This window comes from Eleutherodactylus coqui, chromosome 6 (genome assembly GCF_035609145.1).
Source record: "Eleutherodactylus coqui strain aEleCoq1 chromosome 6, aEleCoq1.hap1, whole genome shotgun sequence".
NCBI classification, from domain to species: Eukaryota; Metazoa; Chordata; class Amphibia; order Anura; family Eleutherodactylidae; genus Eleutherodactylus; species Eleutherodactylus coqui.
Window position 1 is genome coordinate 44,013,990 of NC_089842.1, and position 19,307 is coordinate 44,033,296.

The 19,307-nt window shown below is 42.5% G+C and overlaps 1 protein-coding gene across 1 annotated transcript in view; it reads right to left on the minus strand.

Annotated features, from left to right (window-relative positions):
- Window positions 1-485: 485 nt before the first annotated feature.
- Window positions 486-19,307, minus strand: part of DHRS3 (dehydrogenase/reductase 3) — a 36,837-nt gene continuing 18,015 nt past the window's right edge. Inside the window, exons 2-6 of the mRNA XM_066606701.1 lie at window positions 7,824-7,967; window positions 6,980-7,099; window positions 5,442-5,680; window positions 4,726-4,851; window positions 486-1,937 (exon numbers count right to left, since the gene is read on the minus strand). Of these exons, the coding sequence (XP_066462798.1) occupies window positions 1,853-1,937; window positions 4,726-4,851; window positions 5,442-5,680; window positions 6,980-7,099; window positions 7,824-7,967 (714 nt within the window). The 3' untranslated portion in view covers window positions 486-1,852. The remainder of the gene's footprint in view (window positions 1,938-4,725; window positions 4,852-5,441; window positions 5,681-6,979; window positions 7,100-7,823; window positions 7,968-19,307) is intronic.

The window sequence follows — 19,307 nt, forward strand, 5'->3', positions numbered from 1 at the left end:
ACCTTATTGCTGCAGTGTAACTACTTTGCGTCTTGCCATGGTGTATGCCCTATGCCATGAAACGGTCTTCCACAACCTCACCTTTGTAGCAGAGTTTGGCTGTTCAACTAGTTTTGATCCTACACAGCTGTTTCTGTTTCAATTAATGGCGATGTTTTAACCTACATATGAAAATGATGATCATCTTTTTGGTATAATTAGTTAATCGTACACCAAACTATAATCCTACAAAATTCCTGACTCTGTTTAACTGTATCTAGAAGAATTGATGCGGTTTTGAAAGCAAAGGTCGGTCACACCGAATATGGATTTGATTTAGATTTCTCTTTTGTTCAGTCACTTTTGGATTTTCTTTATTTTTGTCAATACTTCTTAAGATTCTTATTTCGCAACATTTTTTCGACGCCTGCCTAAAACTTTTGCACAGTACTGTATATATCTATAATTTTCTTAATGCCCATCATTTAAACATAAAACAAAGGCTCCACATTTTTAAATTTTTATTTTTTTCTTTTTGAAATATTTTAAAATTTCAGTAATTCAAGAAACGAGTCACTAAAACAACCGACTACCGCACTTGTGTCGCTCTGGTGAAAATGTTGTATGCAATGCTTAAAGATTTATTGTAGTTTTTGACATTTGTGATTTACGTCTACATCAACGTCAAAGCTCGGACAAAAAAAAAAAAGTTCCTTTTAAATAGGACTTTAAGACAAACAAACTGTACAAAAACCTGATTTTCTTCTTCAAGCCCTTAAAATGACTCTCCCTAAGATATTAAACCTCAAGAAGGTTAGTAAGGAAAAATAAAAACACCTACTTGATTGTAAGGTAAGTTACAATAGTGATTGTTTTGTTGAGTAAAAGAATCTCACAAAAAGCACATTAAAAAGATGAAAAAAAAAAAACAGGAAGCACCTAAATTTTTGAAAAACAAAATATAGGTGTAATTCTGCTTAAAAAAAGCAAGAAAAAAGAAACACAAAACTCCATACACTATAAGTGGCTGAATTCACACAAAGCAAAAAAGGTTGCAGATATTCTCGCATCTGTCTCATTCATCTGAATGGGGTTTGCAGGAAAAAAAATGCACATGGTGCAAAAACAACCCCGATCAGATGCATGAAATGGATCTTCATTTGCAGAAATTTTTGCCATGGGTGAACAAACCCCAAAAGACACAGGAACGAAGAAAAAAAATGTTGGACAAACAGCAAAGCTAATTGACCGACTTATTTTTTTTTTGAGAACCGCAAGTCATGATGAGATTACACAAGTGACCAGTAAAATAATCCAATCAGCACACAGAACATAACAGATGTGTAAATAATTACACTATTGGCCCATTTAAAGGCTGTTTCCAGGCAGTGCTGTCTGTCAATGGCCGGATACACTGGGGTTGGAGTGGAAGCCGCTGGTTCGACCCCTTTGCAATGGTTGGCCCTTGGAATTGTAGACGCAGCTCTCATTTGAAATCAATGGGAGCCACGCCTACGATAATTAGCGCCAGCCACTACACAGGGGGCGGAGCAGCGGTTTCCACTCCGCCCAGATTTATGCCGTCACCTCTGCCTGGAAAAACCCTTTAAAACAATAAAATTCTATTAAAAAAAAAAAAATTAAAACATAAAGTTCGTCTTTAACCTCCAGATACTTTACAGTTCAGCAATATCAGGGCCTGAACACAAGAGGCCGTACTGCAGTGTCCGATCTGGAAGAGCAACGTAGCTTCAAAAGCCTTTGTAGATCCGAAGACTGGATGCTTCACAACCATAGCCTGGATGGCTTCTTTGGGGGGGAAAGGGGTCTCCATTTCCTCTTCATTGACTATTCCTTTATTCTTCAGGTGGATCTATGTCCTTCCTTTGAAAGTGTTCATGCAAGTATAAGACCCAGAAAACCTGTGGATTTCTTCAAGTGCTGACTGAGGAAGAATGCTGTAGAAACACAAGATAAACAAACTATCATGTCTGGGTCTGCCAGAGAAAGGACGTGAAACTAGCTGTGGTTTCACATCTACAAAAGGGGAAGGAAATACTACTGGTCTTACTGCTGACAGGAATAAGAGGAGAACACAGAAAGAGGCCTTTAAGACAACTTAAGAAAATATCAGGAGGTAAATGGGAAGAAGCATGGTAATGTAAGGAGGAGAAGAGAGGCCATCAAAATTGGTAGCTTTATAGACCCAGGTTTGCTGTAGCTCTAATGACTTAAAGGGGTTTTCTGAGCCAAAAAAAATATTGATAACCTATCCAATAATCCAAGCCATGTCCAAGGCTTGGGTTAAGCCATAATCAGTTGATTCGTAGGCTGTGATGTCACGTTCATCGGTCACATGGTCTGAGAACAGCTCAGTCCCATTCAACTGAATGGGGTTGACCTGCGAAACTCAGGCACAGCCACCATACAATGTATGGTGCTATACATGGTATTGCCTGAATTGACAGTGGCACCCACCCAAGCAACACGGTCACTTCAATCAGCTGATTGGCAGGGATTCTCATGATAGGTCATCAATACTTTACTCCTGGAATACCCCTTTAAAAGGTGATAGTCTTGTCAGAATGTAGCTCCTGGAGTGATCAGTTAGTCACCCCAGATCCCGCTTCTGGCACACAGCTTATTCTTCCGGAGGAAGCTGCGGCAAGCCAAGCCAGTCTCTTGTGGCTCAGCCAAATTTCATCTAAGGTGTATGGACACCTTAACCTTACTCTTCAGGTAATAAAGAAGAAAGCACCATGGCAGAACTCCAATATCAAGAGCCTTTAAATCATCCACATGCAATGTTTTATCTCGGTATGAACTTTTCTTATACTTAGCCGAAATGTTGCACATGGGCGAATATAGGATCTGGATATTGGGAGTACTGTCATTTTTTTTTCTTCATCACATAAGGACAGTGGATCAAGTTTGAGCTGAGCTTGAACCATTCTATTGGTTTTTCCAGTGCTGTTTCGCTCTATTCTTGGCTTGGCTGAGGCGAAGAAAGAGTCAAGTTACCTGGCTGAAGATGATAAATGGCTGCCAGATAGACAACTGGTCTGATCTCCTATGCACCAGATTGTCAGCAAATCTCATCAAAATCTGCAGGATCTGCTGACATGGCACATAGTCACCTTGAGTCATCATGCAGGAAATACATGAAGTGACTGATGGCTAAATGAAAAGCTGAAGTCTGACACATCTGTACAGTGCAAGACTAACAAGAATGGTGGGAACATCTACAAGCTTCATGCAGACTGATTGACTATGCAGTGGTGAAGCCATAGATTCAACCGATTGACTACTGAATCACGAAGAGATTCCAATTGACTACTAAACTACGAAAAGATTCCAAAAGGAGTATCAGTTTATGTGCAATAACCAGTTGCATAACTACAAGGGTAGCAGACATAGCAGCTAAGGGGATCCTACTTCCACGCACTGTTACTGAGTAGTGATGAGCGAACCTTTGAGAAGTTTGGTTTGGCCATTCATTAGAGCCGAACCTTCACCAATACCCCTAAAACTAATGTATAAAACAGTCTAAGATCCATAAAAAGCCCATAAAACACTCTTAAAATCACCAATGAGTGTATGCAATTCCAAGTACTTTTTAGCTGTTTTCAAAGCAAAGTTAATAAAGAAGGGGAAAAAAAGGAATGAAAAATTTTAGTGGGTTTGGCCGAGATGAACCGCCTGAGGTTCTGATTCATATCCAACTTTTGGAAAAGTCATCCCAAAACAGGAATCAACTGTTTCAGTTTACTCAACACTATTAGTGAATACTGTAGCTTGTAGAAGTACACTGGAAATGTTACATTGTAACATAGTAGGCAAGGCTGAAGAGAGACAAAAGTTCATCCAGTTCATCTCGTTTTCACCCCCTTGTTGATCCAGAGGAAGTCAAAATTAATGAGGCAGAAGCCAATTTACCCCATTTGGTGGGGAAAAAAATCCTTCCCGACTCCATAATGGCAGTCAGAATAATTCCTGGATCAACGTTTGAAAGTTCCTACCTGACTCCAAGACCCGAATCAACAACCCACTGGTTATTTAATGTCTATATCCTGTAATATCATAGCGCTCTAGAAAGACATCTAGTCCCTGCTTGAACTCCTCCATTGATTTTGCCATCACCATGTCCTCAGACAAAGAGATCCAGTCTCACTGCTCTTACAGTAAAGAACCCCCTTTTATGTTGGTGATGAAACGTTCTTTCCTCTAACCGTAGAGGATGCTCTCTTGTTCCTGATACAGTCCTGGGTATATACAGATCATGGGAGAGATCCTTGTGTTATTCCCTAATGTATTTATACATAGTTATTTGCCCCTTAGTCGTCTTTTTTCCAGGGTAAATAATCCCAGTTTTGATAGCCTCTCTGCGTATTCCAATCCTTTCATTCCGTTTATTCATTTAGTTGCCAATCTTTGAACCCCTCAAGCACTGCAATGCCTTTCCTGAGTACTGGTGTCCAGAACTGTACACATATTAAGGTAGATCACCATACAGAGGAGACACCAGCACACAAGAGCGAGTGGTGACCTAAACAATCATGAGCTTTTTATGCTCTCAAGTCTTTCTGTTGAGGATGGCCATGGTGAAGTGGAGCCCCAAAGGTTACACCATTGTTAGCAACCAACTTACACGGAATTAGTAGCCAATGTTTCCTCTTCCAGTCTATTATAGTCTAAACCTTGGAGACCCCACCATGAGCTTCTTACAAAAAACAGCAGTCCCCTTACCTTTTTAAGATGACAAGAATGTGCATTGTCCAGGGGAGCAGTAACAGTGCGTGATTTTTCTGTACAGCTTCTACTGTCCTCCTAGCTACAGTTTCTGGCTTCAAGGGAGGGAACAAATTGGGGAACCTAGAAAATGAACAAGACAAATAGTGTCTAGCAACATTTGTGGTATACAAGGTAATGAATTTTCTTGGTGCTGCTAAATGGCCAAGATGATCCAAATGCTATGTACATTTATTGGGTGCAACTGCAAGATGCTGTAACTTTCCATACTGACATTTATTGGATGTCTGCCCTACGCCCCACAGTAATGAATAGAGCTCACGTCTCAGAGGCTATGGCGTTAGCACAGTGCATTTACTCATGATGATTATTCTGGATGGGACCCAACTTTTCTTAGGTGGGACCTCAAGTGTCATTATATCACTTGACGGGAACAGGATATGGTTTCAAGAGTCAATACATCCTTGTTCCAGGTTCCCCAAGCACGTACATTGACGACTAACAGTAGTAGAGCTGAATTTCTAATTTAACCATTTGTTTCATGTACTATAGGATGCAAAGTCATAAGATAACTCAGTAGGTTTACTCTGTAGCAGTGACAAAGTCACTTACTTTTCTGGAAATGTGCCAGTCGCTTACAAAGCCAAGGAGAACATTCGTGACATGGCCACCCAAGATAGAACAAACATATAAAATATGGCATCTGCACAAACCTGATTCGCATTCCTTGAAACATTTCAGTGTTCGTATGAAATGGTAATACTGTTGTGGCGTTGACTCCTGGGCAGTCCAACAACCCCAAGGTCAAGCTTTCCATAAAAGCGAAAGAAGAGGCTTTAGAAGTGCAGTAGTCAATGGCACCAGGGATTGCCGATAAGGCCAGCACGGAGTTTACGCAGACAATGTGCCCATTCTGCAATTCCAACATGCGTGGCAGGAAAGCTTTAGTTGTCTGCAACAAGACAAAAACATCAATGTAAGATTATATTATACACAGCGTTACTAATGCAAGAAAATTCCATATTGCAATTGTTATTTCAGATGGTTCAATATTTGTGAGATGGTCAGACTCCCGCCATGATGGCCATGGGAAGAGAAATGTATTACTTTTTGCCAACACTGCAGTATACAATTATATTGAAGGGGTTTTCCAGGCAGCACCCGCCGGGATACACTGGGGTCGGAGTGGAAGCATTGCTCTAACCAGTGTAGTGGCCGGCACTCATAATTGCAGGCTAGTGTCCCATTGATTTCAATGGGAGCTGCGCCTGCAATTACAAGCACTGGCCACTTCACAGGAGTCGGAGCAATGCTTCCATTCCGACCCCGGTGTATCCCAGCAGGTGCTACCTAGAGAACTCCTTTAAGGTTTCTTTTTGTGAGTGCAATACCCAGATCTATAACCTATGTTAATGTAATCTGAATTGCTAGGGTCTGGGTGTTGTGGCCATGTGAAATTGGCCTTAAGGTGCTACGGGTGAGCAAGGATTGGAAACGCTGTGCCTATCAAAAAGATAACATTTTAAGTGATGGCATGACCACCTTTTAAGTGAAGGACCGTTAAAAGAAATTATAAATTCTTTTAGTTGGCTCAATTTTTTCTTTTAGTTGGCTCAATTTTTTCTATTCTTCCTGCTGTAAGTTGCATCCATTGTCAGCCATTTAAGGCTATGGCGAACTGATTGTAGCCACAAAGTCAATTTGTACACAAGTATACACACTATTCTGCCTCCTCTTCAGCCTACGACTAAGGACACCAAGTGGTGAAAGAAAGTTGGTGTTCTAAAAAGTTCTAGGTTTTAAATAGTGATGAGCAAGCATACTCGCTAAGGGCAATTGCTTGAGCGAGCATTGGCCTTAGCGAGTACCTGCCCGCTCGGGAGCAAAGGTTCGGGTGGCGGCGCGGGGGAGCGGTGAGTTGCGGCAGTCAGCATGGGTGAGCGGGAGAGAGGGAGAGAGAGATCTCCCCTCCGTTCCTTCCCGCTCTCCCCCGCAGCTCCCTGCCCGCCGCCGGCACCCGAACCTTTTCTCTCGAGCGGGCAGGTACTCGCTAAGGGCAATGCTCGCTCATCTCTAGTTTTAAATCATTTATGAACTACTGGATGAGATGGACCGTTTTCTTGCGGTGCACATTCCACGTTTGGTCGAGCGTTAGGCATACAGTTTTAAAAGGTTAAACATATATATTATTATATACATACAGTGTTTAAAAAATGAAGATGATGGAAAAAAAAAAAAAAAAAGAACTCACCCAAAATTGTCCTAATGTGTTTATGTGCTGGGACTTCAGAAGAGCATCATCATCGCTGTCCATTAAGCTCTTCCCATGAACCACTGCAGCATTATTTACTAAAATGGTGACATCACCAACCTGGGAAATAAAATATAGATCATTGATTGTACACACCAAGCTAAAATAGTATATAAGCACATTTTTAGGCTGATGCATCCGTAACAGGAAGGCTAATATAATTAATAGGGTTAAGCCGTAGGAAAGCTCCTCTCTTTTGTCCACAGTGGTCTTGGTTGTGGTGCACATAGAGGATGTGAGTGGTCTTCACTCACTTCCCGATCCAGCAGTTATGTGCCTGTTGAAGCACGTGACTGCTGTGACCAATCACTAGTCTTAGTCCCGGTTGCAGTCATGGACTGGCCACAGTGGTCATCTAAGCATGTGACCGCTGTGGCCAATCCACGGCTGCAATGGTTAGCAAGACCAGGTCACAGCAGTCACGTGCGTCAACAGGCATGTGACTGCTGAATCGGGAAGAGAGTTGAGGTCGGAGCATCTGAGAGACACACAATAGGAGAGTATAGCTTTTTATTATTTTTTAACCTCTTCAATACTTTTCAACCGTTTCCATGTTCTAAAGACATGGATACAGTTTTAATTGGTGCCATGGTGCCGCGTGCAAATTCACCATTTGCTTATGGTTAAAGTAGTCCTGATGTAATCCCCACAGCAAAGATAAAAAAAAGGACCCTTTTAGGAGCTACTTGACACTACTAACCACCCAGGACAAGGAGTCCTAGTGCCCCCATCCCACTCTTGTTACTCCACATGCCCCTATGGTGGGTACATCCTCGGGTCTTACCTTTTCCCTGACTGCTTTTGCCTGTTGGTAAACTTCTTCTCTGTTGCCAACATCACAGGTAAAATAATGGCATTCCGTGCCCATCTGCTTTATTTCTTCAGACGTTTCCTTGAGGCATTTTTCGGTTCTTCCCCATAAAATAATCTGGGAAGAGATAGAAACAATACATAAATATCCACACTGCAGGTAGATACATTGTGGTCATCAAGCTTTATGGGGGCGTATTAAGACTCTTGGCTATAATGAAGGACTTCTAGGTTAAGAACAATCTCTTGAGGAGTGGCATCACAGATGGCAGAAAAATCCTGGCATGTCCTATTTTTCGCAGGCCTCAGAACACGTCGCCCATTGATTTTAATGGGACCTTAAATACATTGCATTACTCTGGCATGCCTGAACAAAAAACAAAAAAAAAGGATAAAAAAGAAGAGTTGCCTCGCATCCACGGGTAAAATGCACATTGCTGAGTGTGATATCAGGCAGAGTTTCTTAGCCTGATATAGTGTTCGCTCATGTGCAGTTAGACAAAGAGTCCACCAATTGCTTAGTTGACCATTAAAGGGGTTGCCGGTCGTTTTTTTTAAAGAACAGGCTCAAATATATGTTAAACTAACAAAATCTGCGGGGTATACTTATCCTCTGCCACGGCGATCCACAACTATAGTCCCGCGCTCCTTCTGATCATTGATTGGCTACAGCAATCAGCTGCTATCTGTTCCACGACAGAGACTCCAGCTATCAGGTGCCATTCTCCTGGCATCACCACTGGTTCTCTAGATGTTCTGAAACTACAACTCCCAGAAGGTCATGACAACTACAAGTTGGAGACCACCAATCTAATACTACGGTGGTCAGGAAGTCAGATCATTTTCGAGTAGATCGTTCCAACAGGTCAGCCGGATACAAGCGTTAATGGAAGTTAGTAGCTCTCTATAGTAATGACCAATTTGCTTCCCGTAGGTGGCCATACTGGACTTTGATCATGCTGTGTTGTGCTCTGGCCAGGAGTAGGATCAAAGTCTGTTCAACACTATTTAATTTTCTCCTTCAGACAACTAGGTTAATTACCACCTTATTGTGGACATAAAAGGAGGTGTGGAGTAGACTTTATGACCCAAGTTTTTTGCGCATGAACTGGTTCTTCTGCAGAACCTTCTACCCTATTGCAGTAATGCACAGAGTAGATATAACTGGAGTCACGTCTGTGCTTGTTCAGTATCGGAGTCCATGGCCTCAAGCATCCTAGAATTCTTATCACTATTATAGGGTTCTAGCAAACCACAGAAGCTTCATAGCATTGGTTTGAATATGCTACTGCAACTAATGAAGCCCCGCGTAATAGCAAAACTAGACCCAGTTAAGACCATTGAAGATTTTTATAGCTACACATAGACATACTGATGTAACAAAGTTTAACCTGACTCAAAGTGTTAAACACAAAAAACACTTTATTTGCCCTTTCAATAGCCTTAAGCCTCATGCATACAGGCGGATTTGATTTGCGGCATCCGTGATCGGCACCCGCTGTACTAGTCATCCATAAGAAAGCATGGAGCTTCCTCAGCTCCACGCACACATGCGGATGTGATTTGTAGATTCTGCATGCGGAAAAGAAAATGCAGTCTGCTCTATTTTACCGTGGATTCCATGCGGATTGGTTCCATTGATCTCTACGGAAGCGAGCACTCCATCCGCAATTCAATTGCGGATTTGTAGGCATGTAGCCCTCTGGTTGCTTAGAGACCAAGCAGGGAGGAGAAGAGGAGGCATTGACTTTGGGCTTGCGATTTTATTCCCGCGCGGACGATCAGCTGTGCATCTGCGTATATCCGTGTGGAAAAACTATCGCATCCGCAATTACCGGTAAGCATTTAAAGATCATTTCCGCACTGACACACATCTTCCGCATGCGCCATGCGCATGAGGCCTTAGAATTCTTGTGGTTGTAAAAAAATAGCTTTTCAATTGCTTTAGATAAGATAAAGCCGCCTTCACATCAGTTTGAGGTTCTGTCGCAGATGCAGCACAAAAACGGAAAAAAAAAAAAAAAAAAAAAAGGGGTCAGAAACCAATATGGACCCAGTTAAAGTCAATGGGATCAGTTCGGTGCTGTTCGGTTCCGTCATAAGACGGATCGGTTAGGCCAGGGGATTCTTTTTTCCTACTCCCATAGCAGAGCAGGAAAGCTGAACCCCCCGACACAGATGTGAAGGCAGCCTAACTTGTACCAAACTTTAACTTGTCTGTGATACTTTCCACATCTGTACCAATAATCCATGTCTGAAGTAACAAAGCAATCATGCAAATATTTCTGTTTACCCAGCCCCAGAATAGGCAATAGTTCTGTCATTGGTTGTATCAAGTACTGTAGCTCCGACCTCTTGCTTTCCAGGAAAATTCTATTAATGACCTATCCTCATCCATAGTTAATCACCGAGAACCTGCCACTTGGGATTTCCAGCGATCAACTGATTACCCAGTGCAGCCGGGGTCGGATGTCGTCATCTGTGTTGGAGGTAGAAACATCATTAACGGCTTCACTCCCACTGAAATAAATAGAAGCTAAAGCTTCCCATTACACTTCCGGTTCTTCCATCTCCAACTCCGGAAGGGTAATAGGAGACAGCACTCCCATTGATTTCAGCAAAGCTGTCTTATGATGCTTCCGACACTGATAAGGTATGGCCTAGCTGCACTAACAGCGAGTCCGATGATCAGCTGATCGCCGGGGATCCCAAGTGGCGGTTCGCAGAGATTAACTATTGATGACCTCTCCTGAAGAGAGGTCTTTAATAGAATTTGGCTGGAATACTCATTTAATGTGAACAGAGGTGCAACTTCTGGAGTTCTTTGAAATGCACAGACTATGTATTTGTAGATGCATGAGCGACACTTGGAGGGGCCACCAATAGCCGTCTAAGTCTTCCATAAACAGCACCACATCCATCCACAGGTTGGGCCTGGTATTGCAGCTCCATCCCATTCCCTTCAATGGAAGCGAGTTGCAATACCAACCTCGACCCACAGACAGGTGTGGAGCTGTTTCTGTTAGAAAGCAGCCATGTTTTTCAGAACCTTGCACAACCCCTTTAAGTGGACACCAAGATTTCAAAACCATCCTGACACTCAATCCTACAGAACTGCAAGACCAATGTAGTATACATGCCCTTCACTTCTCACGTGTCCCATAAAAGGATAAATGGCCTGAAAATAAATCCACGTGTCTAAACACTCATCAGCACAATCAGTGCCACCCCCAACCGCCCCCGAATCTGATCATATCCGCCTGGTTCATGCAGTACATGAAGGTCACCATGTCTTCATTATAACTACCAGATGTTTTCTAACATATAGGGCAAAAGTTCACTGTCTGTATCGCTCCAGGATTAAAAAGGAACAAAGAGATTTTTGGTTTACACCACACATTGGATGACCTCGTAAAAATTAACAATACGCTGGTCACCTACAGAACAGACATGTGAGGTAATAAAGGTTTCATTACGGTTGACAGGAAATGTGAGTTCACTGGAATTCCTCGAACTAAAAAAAGCCAAAAAAAAAAAATCCGAAAAACAAAACAAAACTAAAAAAGTTAAGAAAGTTTTTTTTCTAAAGTTTTGCCCACTTTGTAAAAGTTCACGGACAGATATTTTCCTCTCTCCTGGACGGGATCCAGACACCATTCTCTTTGATTACCTCCCTACTGAACAAGACACACTCTTCTTTTCAAATAATTACTGACCAGAAAATTGACTAGGGCAGCGGCCCGGTGAGGCGGCAAATCCCTGCAGAGTCAGGACTGCCCTGATGTTACCTCTCATTGACCCCAGGGGGGCGAACAGCCCTCAAGGCAGGTGGAATGTGCAAGTATTATTCAGAAGCGGACAATGTAAGCCACCTGATAATCAGAGCTGAGTAGATGGCAATGATCCTAGAGGCCACCTGAGACTATTCCCGGAGTCTCCCTCCCCGCCACCCGTTTTAATTAGCACAAATTACGCTGGGCATTACTTTAGGTTTGATAGGATTACGGATTTGGTAAAACGGTATATAAACGGCGAATAGTGAAAGGCAAGATTCTTCTGTACATCTTATACATGGGGGTCGTTATTTTGGACGGCTTTTATGTAATCCAATGGAACTTCTGGTAGAGCTCTATCGGCAGAACAATCAGGTCACCAGAAAAACAGGAGGAATTAGGAATAAGTAGCTGTAATAAATGGTCATTAGTTCCATTTTTAGAGGATTACTCCACCAAGTACACAATGTGTCGTATTGCCGAATAAGAAAGAGAAAAACTAAGAAAAACATCAAAAATATACTTATGTATAGATGCTGATTACATTTCTTGATCTGTTATGAGGGTAAAGCCAGATTTCACTTAAATTGTAAGTTCATAATTGCCAGTGCAATTTGGTAAATTTAAAGGGATTTTCCAGTTGATGGGCAATCCTCTGGAAAGGTTATCAATAATAGATTGGCACAAGTCTGATGCCTGGAACCCCACCGATCAGCTGTTCGCAAGGCCCATGCACTGAGATGATTTCTGCAGGAAGCAGACAGCTCCATTTTGACTGCAGTGGCCAGGCTTGGTATTGCAGGGCAACTTCCCATTCATTTCAGTAGAAACTTGGCCTGCAACACCAACTCTGCGCACTGCAGTAAGAATTGAGCTGTCTGTGTCCTTCAGAAATCAGCTCGGCGTAAGAGCACACAAACTGCTAATCAGAAAGTACCTCAAGGTAGGATCTATTTATGTCCTACCTTGAGGATATGCCATCAATAGTCTACACTGAATAACCCCTTTAAACCTCACCTTGGGACTACTCCAAGTACACAGAAATAAAATACCCACTTCGGGGTGCACTTGCATAAACCCTGCCACTCTTGTAGTAGTTTCCTGAGACTATTGGCAACAGCATAGGTTACTGATGCAGTTAGGGGTGTAGCGATAGCAGTGCCACACAGGCACTGGTGCTTATGGGGTCTGAAGACCCCTCTGCCACATAAGTAGACCCCTGTATTCTAAATGGCAAATAGTAGGTAGAAACCTTTACAGTTTTCCGTTAGGGCTCAGGAGCTTCAAGTGACATGTTTGGACGCAGTCTAAAGGCCCATTTACACTGAAAGATAATTGCTCGAAATTCGCTCAAACGACAGTTTGAGTGACAGTTTTGAGCGATCATCTTTGCATAACTCTAAGTAGCTAACTAGCTACTTAGGAGTTAATGCAGGCAGAGCGGGATACTGCTGCAATTACTCCGAGAACAAAGCAGCTGTTTTGTATATGCAAACAGCTGCATTGTTCTCGGAGCTTTCAGCTAGTGTCCCGCTGAGAACTGCCAGCGGGATACCAGCTGAAAGAATGCCATCAGCACCGCCGACTGAGAAAATCAGCGTGCAGCGCTGATAACAGTCATCGGTGCACGATGGCTGCTCCTTTAGACACAACAGTTATCGCTCAGAAGATGGCTTTTGAGCAAATTTTTAGTGATAATCATTGAGTCTAAATGGGCCTTAATAAGAGAGTTGAGGAAGTTTATACTTTCTGTATCAAAACATCATGGCTGAGAAGTATTTACTGCCATGACAGAGGTCTTCTCAGGGAGAAGTTTTTGTTCTTACTTAATCTTTTAAAGAAAGAATAAAAGTCAGAGTTGGTTAGTAAAGTTGGCACAAGGTAAAGAAAGAGTATAATAATTACATAATTATATGGTGTCGTCCTAGTCAGCAGCTCGGTGGACTCCCATGTTTTGTCTGGTCTACAAGTCAACTCCTGCTTCCGCCTGAGTGTCAAGTACAGGAAGAGAGTTAAAATAGGAAACTATTTTATCTTATCCTGTCCATCCAGGTGCACAAGTCTGAAGCTTTGGGGGAAAAAAGCATTCAGAATGGCATAAAGTCAGGACGGAGAGAGCAAATCTGTCCTGATTGTGCTAGAAATCGGTGTTCAACAGATTAGGTTAGTCTTGACCTGACATACACACTACATCTATGAAGATGAGAGGAGTTGGTCAACTTCTAGACCTTTCTGACACCAAGTATCTTGGAAGGAAGAAGGAATGGATTACGAAAACTCCAACATGGTCAAATACTCCCTCGCCAATGGATATAGATTTAAGTTCACAACGCACTTTGGATCTTGTTTTGGGAAGTTCTGTTCAGGTTTCCGTCACTTTTATAAATGCAACTATTAAACAGAAGTCATGATGCCAGTGTGAACAGTGTCATATCCAAACCAGGGCCATCAATAGGTGGCCGAACAAGCTTAATTAATCTTGTTCTTGAGGAGGGACATAGCACTCCCTACAAGGGTCACCATATATAACTGTTCTCATTCATGAACCGAATGAAGAACACTTATTGCTATACTAGATAGCCTCCAGGAGTCATGCCATGTCTTAAAAAGAAAAAAAAAAAAGTGTTGGTGCCTCAATACACACCTAGGTACTTTGGATTGTGGGGTCATTAAAGCAAAACCTCTGCTTTTGGGACAAAATTCTGTCCCAGGACCAGAGAAGGTATATTGTTTACAGTTCCTCTCTGACAGCCCTTTGATCCAGGTCCCAAGATAGTCAACACAATCTTCAGACTATCTAATCCCCACAGTGCATTGCTAGTGTTGAACCAATACCAATGTTCTCCGATTGGACAGAGCTGGACACAACGTAAGCAGCAGACGAAAATCAGGGTACAATGCACAGCATATATTATATATATTAGGTAGTTAGAAAATCGCTGCAGCCGTTTTGGACGGCCGAAAATGAGGCCCACACAGCAGATTGGTGGTGTGGCAGAAAAGAACAACTGTAGGAAGCATCTCCTCCTCTTGGGTCACTTGGGTCAATCTACCAACATTGCAAGTTATACCCTATCTATAGGATAGGGAATAACTTGCTGATCAGAACTCCCACCGATCTTGAGATCAGGGGTCCCATATCCCTCATCCTCCTCAATGCACGGAGGAGCACCCCCCCGCAGTGAGGAGACTGAACGGAGTGCTGGTGCACCATTCACTTTCAGTGGGGCTGTGAAGATCTCGGGTATTTCCGTCAGCCCTATTGAAATGATTGAGCCGTTGACCGCACATGCCCGAACAGTGCTACCTTCATACTGTCGTCACTGCGGGGCTTGCTTCTCCCCTCTACCTGCAGTGACAGGCAGAATTGGGCACAGGAGTGCCTACCATTCAGGGTCCCAGCAGTGAGACCCCCCACAGATTAGCAAATTAGTCCCTAAACTATGGATAGGATATAATTTGCAATACAACTCAAGGATCCGATAATCTCACATGGGGTTTGTGTCATTTTTCAAATATCCAATGCTTTCTTCTAAGTGAAGGTCAAAACACAAAAGACTAAGATAGTGAATGAAGATAAAATGTAATTGTTGCACTTGCGTAATAAAATCAGTAGAGGTGGCTTTTTCCAGACCTTCGTTAGCAATGCTAAATCCTTGACAATTGCATCATCTGTGTGATTCAACTAGTGATGTCCAGCCGGCTCTTCACAATGAAGCAAATGCAAAGGTTTAATGCCAACAACTGCTAATCTGCTAACACTTTGCAATTAGTTGTAAACTAAAAACAAATCACTTGACTCTCTCGCCATTGTCATCCAAATGCCTCATTGTGGAGGTGATAAGGCCGGCCAATCACCATGCTTGAATATGCACAACTGTAGATTAATCCTCACAAGCCCATTCTTTTGTAGAATTATTAAAACAAGTGAGGGTGTGGGTAGGTGATTTGCAAAAAAAAGGTCAAGTAGCAGTCAACTTTTGCAATCCTATTACCACTGGTTAGGGTCATAGAGAGTGCAGCCTCCCTATCATCAGGGGTCGCTAAAACTTTAATCCTGTAAAACTGAAACAAATGGAGAGGTAAAGCCGGTTTCACATCTGCGTTGGGACCTCCAGTCGAAGGTTTTTTTCTTCGGTCTAAAAGCTGGGCAGCTGAGCGGAAACCGAATGGACCCCATTATAGTCAATGGGGTATGTCCGCTGCTGTTCGATTCCACTTTCCTGCTCCCCAAATGAGGTAGGAAAGTGTAACCGCGGGCAGATGTGAAACCACCCTAGGGCTCTAACCAAAATGGGAGTGGTTATGGAAAATATTTCTTATTCATGGGAAGGGCATAATATATGTTAACTATATATGTAATACGGAAAGGTGCCATGACAGGGGACATTCTAAAAAGAATGAAGAAAAAAGGTATGAAAAAAAAAGAGCGAATATTACAAATTAGTGAAAATATAAAGAAAGTTCTTTAAAATGTTCTTATGAATGTGGAATGAACAGAATATAACTGTGATTCACAGTGAATGAACATATATGCCACAAGAGTAGATGCTCAGTTATTTTCCAGTGCAAGATAGACAGGGAATGAACAGGTTGTATATGAAGTCTATAGTGGAATGAACCAATATCACAAATAAGATGCTGAGTACTTTTCCTATGCTAGACAGTCATGGAATAAACAAGAAATATATATTACAGTGGAATAATAGACATGGAATGACCAGGATATATGTGTAGTTTAAAGAGGAATGAATAGATATTCCACAGAATTACAAGCCCAAAATTATTTCTGTGCAAGATAGACGAGGAATGAACAGGATGTATGCGCAGTTTAAAGTGGAATGAACAGATATTCCATATAAGCAGATACCTAATAATTTTCCTGTGCAAGATAGACATGGAATGAACAGAATATGGGTGCACTTTATGGCGGAATGAGAAGATATTCCACAAAAGTAAATGACCAGTTCATTTCCGGTTAAAAAAAACTGAAGTAGTTACCCAATTATTGTCTTGATATACAAGGCATGAACAAGAAAAATAAGCAATTTATATAGTATAGTGGACATATATATTCCATATAATAGACAGCCTTTAAATAGATACGGTACCTAGAGCGTGTCATGCTCCTAGTAGGATATGCCTATATTGTATAGTAGAATGACCACATATTCCACACACAGAGATGCAAATTGAATTCCCAGTAATTGCTAAACAGAATGAACAGGATTTATATTTAGTTCATAGTAAAATACCATATGTAGGCAAGGCATCTAATAATTTTGGGTTGCCCGATAGACGGGGAAAGAACAGGGTATAGGTGTAGTTTATAATGGGATGAATAGACAGGTCATATAAAAGGTATACCTGTGGAGTTTCCTGTTCTTTTCAGTCACCGGATGACCTGGATAGTGGATATCTGTGCTTCATACATATTCTGTTCATTCCACGTCTTTCACAGGAAAGGCATCTACTTATGTGGAATAAGTATTCATTCCAACATAAAAACTATACATATATCCTGATCATTCCACATATCTAGTGCAAAGGAAAATTATTAGGCTTCTACTTCTGTGGGAAATCCCATTATTCCACGGTTTCATATCTTTTATATTTTCCCTAATTGCTAATATTTTTCATTCCTTTTTCGTCATTACCCAGTCTTAAAAACTAAGGCAAATTACTCGAGCGAGTATTGACATTTTCGAGTACATGCCCGCTCATGCCAAAAGATTCGGGGGCCAGTGGGGGTGAGCGGTGAGTTGCGGGAATGAGCATGGGGGAGTGGGGGGGGGGGGGGGGGGGGGGAAGAGAACCACCCCGCTCTCCCCCACCCCCCCCCGAATCTTTTGGCACGAGCGGGCATGTACTCGAAAGTGGCAATACTCGCTCGAGTAATTTGCCTTAGCGAGTACGCTCGCTCATCTCTAAAACTGGGCTGTTCCAGTAAAAAAAAACAAAAAAAAAACAAACACCTATGGCGTTGTGGGTTGACACTACAGAAAATGCTAAATTTCAACTTATTACAATAATGAACTGTCCAGCCTGCAGTTCCAATCTGGTGGCAGCGGTGCAGTCTGTGACCGCTGACCTCTTTCCCCCCCTCCCCTGGTGTCTGGGTGTGCCATCCTGTACACAGCGCAGATGCCGAGGTGAAAGGCCAGCGTCACAGACTTGGTAGTGGCTGCTGCTGCCGCCGCTTGGCCGGGACTACAGTCTAGGTGAGTGGAAAGCCTGTAGGTGTGCTTCCCGACCAGTGGCCACTAAGGGGGTCGCTATCACTACCAGGGCAACTGTTGGGGGTCACTATTAGGACTTGTTCACACGAGTGCAAGTGCGGCATGTTTACGTGACCAAAAACTGCTTACGCCTGTGTTTTTTGGGCGCTCACACGTGTTTGTATGTGCGGAAACACATTGCACATTTGTGCACGCAAAAAATAATGTAGACATGCTCATTTTCCTGCATATTTGGCTCCACCCATTCACTGCAATGGCCCACTGCAGTGCATAATATGCACCAAAAACAGTCGTGCTGCGTATTTTTTTTTTACGTGATCAAACACTGCATGAAAAAAAAAATAGGCTCATGTGAAAAAATCCATCAATTGGCTCTATTCTCTGCGTATTACGTGCTTTAAAATTACAAAGGAGGCCTTTCTACACAATTACAATCGGCCCTTTGAAGGCAACCGTAAGGCTGATGTGGCCCTTAGTGAAAAGGAGTTTGACAAATAGGCCATTCAAGAAAATGAGGTATGAAAAGCATCAGTAAACTTGACGAGGCTGGTTGGGTTGGACTGGTGCCGGCTATTTGCTGCAGGAGATCGGGTGCCCTCACCTTGCCCATGCACTGACTGGCATACAGGGGCAGACATAGTCATTGCTAAGTCCTGGAGCCCATCATCGTTGCACTTCCTCCGAGAGTAGTAAACAAGTGTAGTGATGTCATTAAGAGTTGGCTGACCTGCCGATGAACCCCGGGCTGTAAATGAGAAGGTGCCAACTCTCTCTCTCCTACTTTACGTAGACTCACACTCCACGCAGGGGCTAACGTGTCACTGACCAAACCACAAGAGCTTCAAAAAAAAAAAAAAAGACAATGGAGACATGGCGAGCCTTTGATGCTCCTGCACTTTTATATTCTTTCCTTATTTCATGTGCCGGACATTTGGCACAGGATATGTTTTTTGGAAGTCATAAAAACTTGAGGGAAATGACCCACTGAGTTACTGGGAAGTGTCTGCTGGGCGTCAGGAAGGAAGGGATGCAATTTTGTGGGCTGGAAAGAAAAAAAAAGTTGCCAGGAACAGCCAACAACTTTTTGGCTTGAAGCAACTCTCCAGCCTGGACAAACAAAGATGGCTGCATGAGCTTCTAAGGCAACCTCATGCACATTGTGCACTTGTAGGCATCACTAGCTCCTTTTACACGGAACAATTATTCTTCGGAAAATTGCTAAAAAGAGCAAAAATGTACGATAATCACGTATTGTAAACGTGGAATGACCAAATGATTCATTCAATCTCTTTCTGCAAGCATAAAAGTTAACGTTTGAGTTTCATTCTATGTACGCAGTCACTGTTTGCAGGCTCAAGTGTAGGCGTGATTGTTTGTCAGGGTGTAGTTGTGTGCCATGAAATGCTCTGTGATAGGCTAATAGCAGGACAAAAGCAGGTTTTAGCA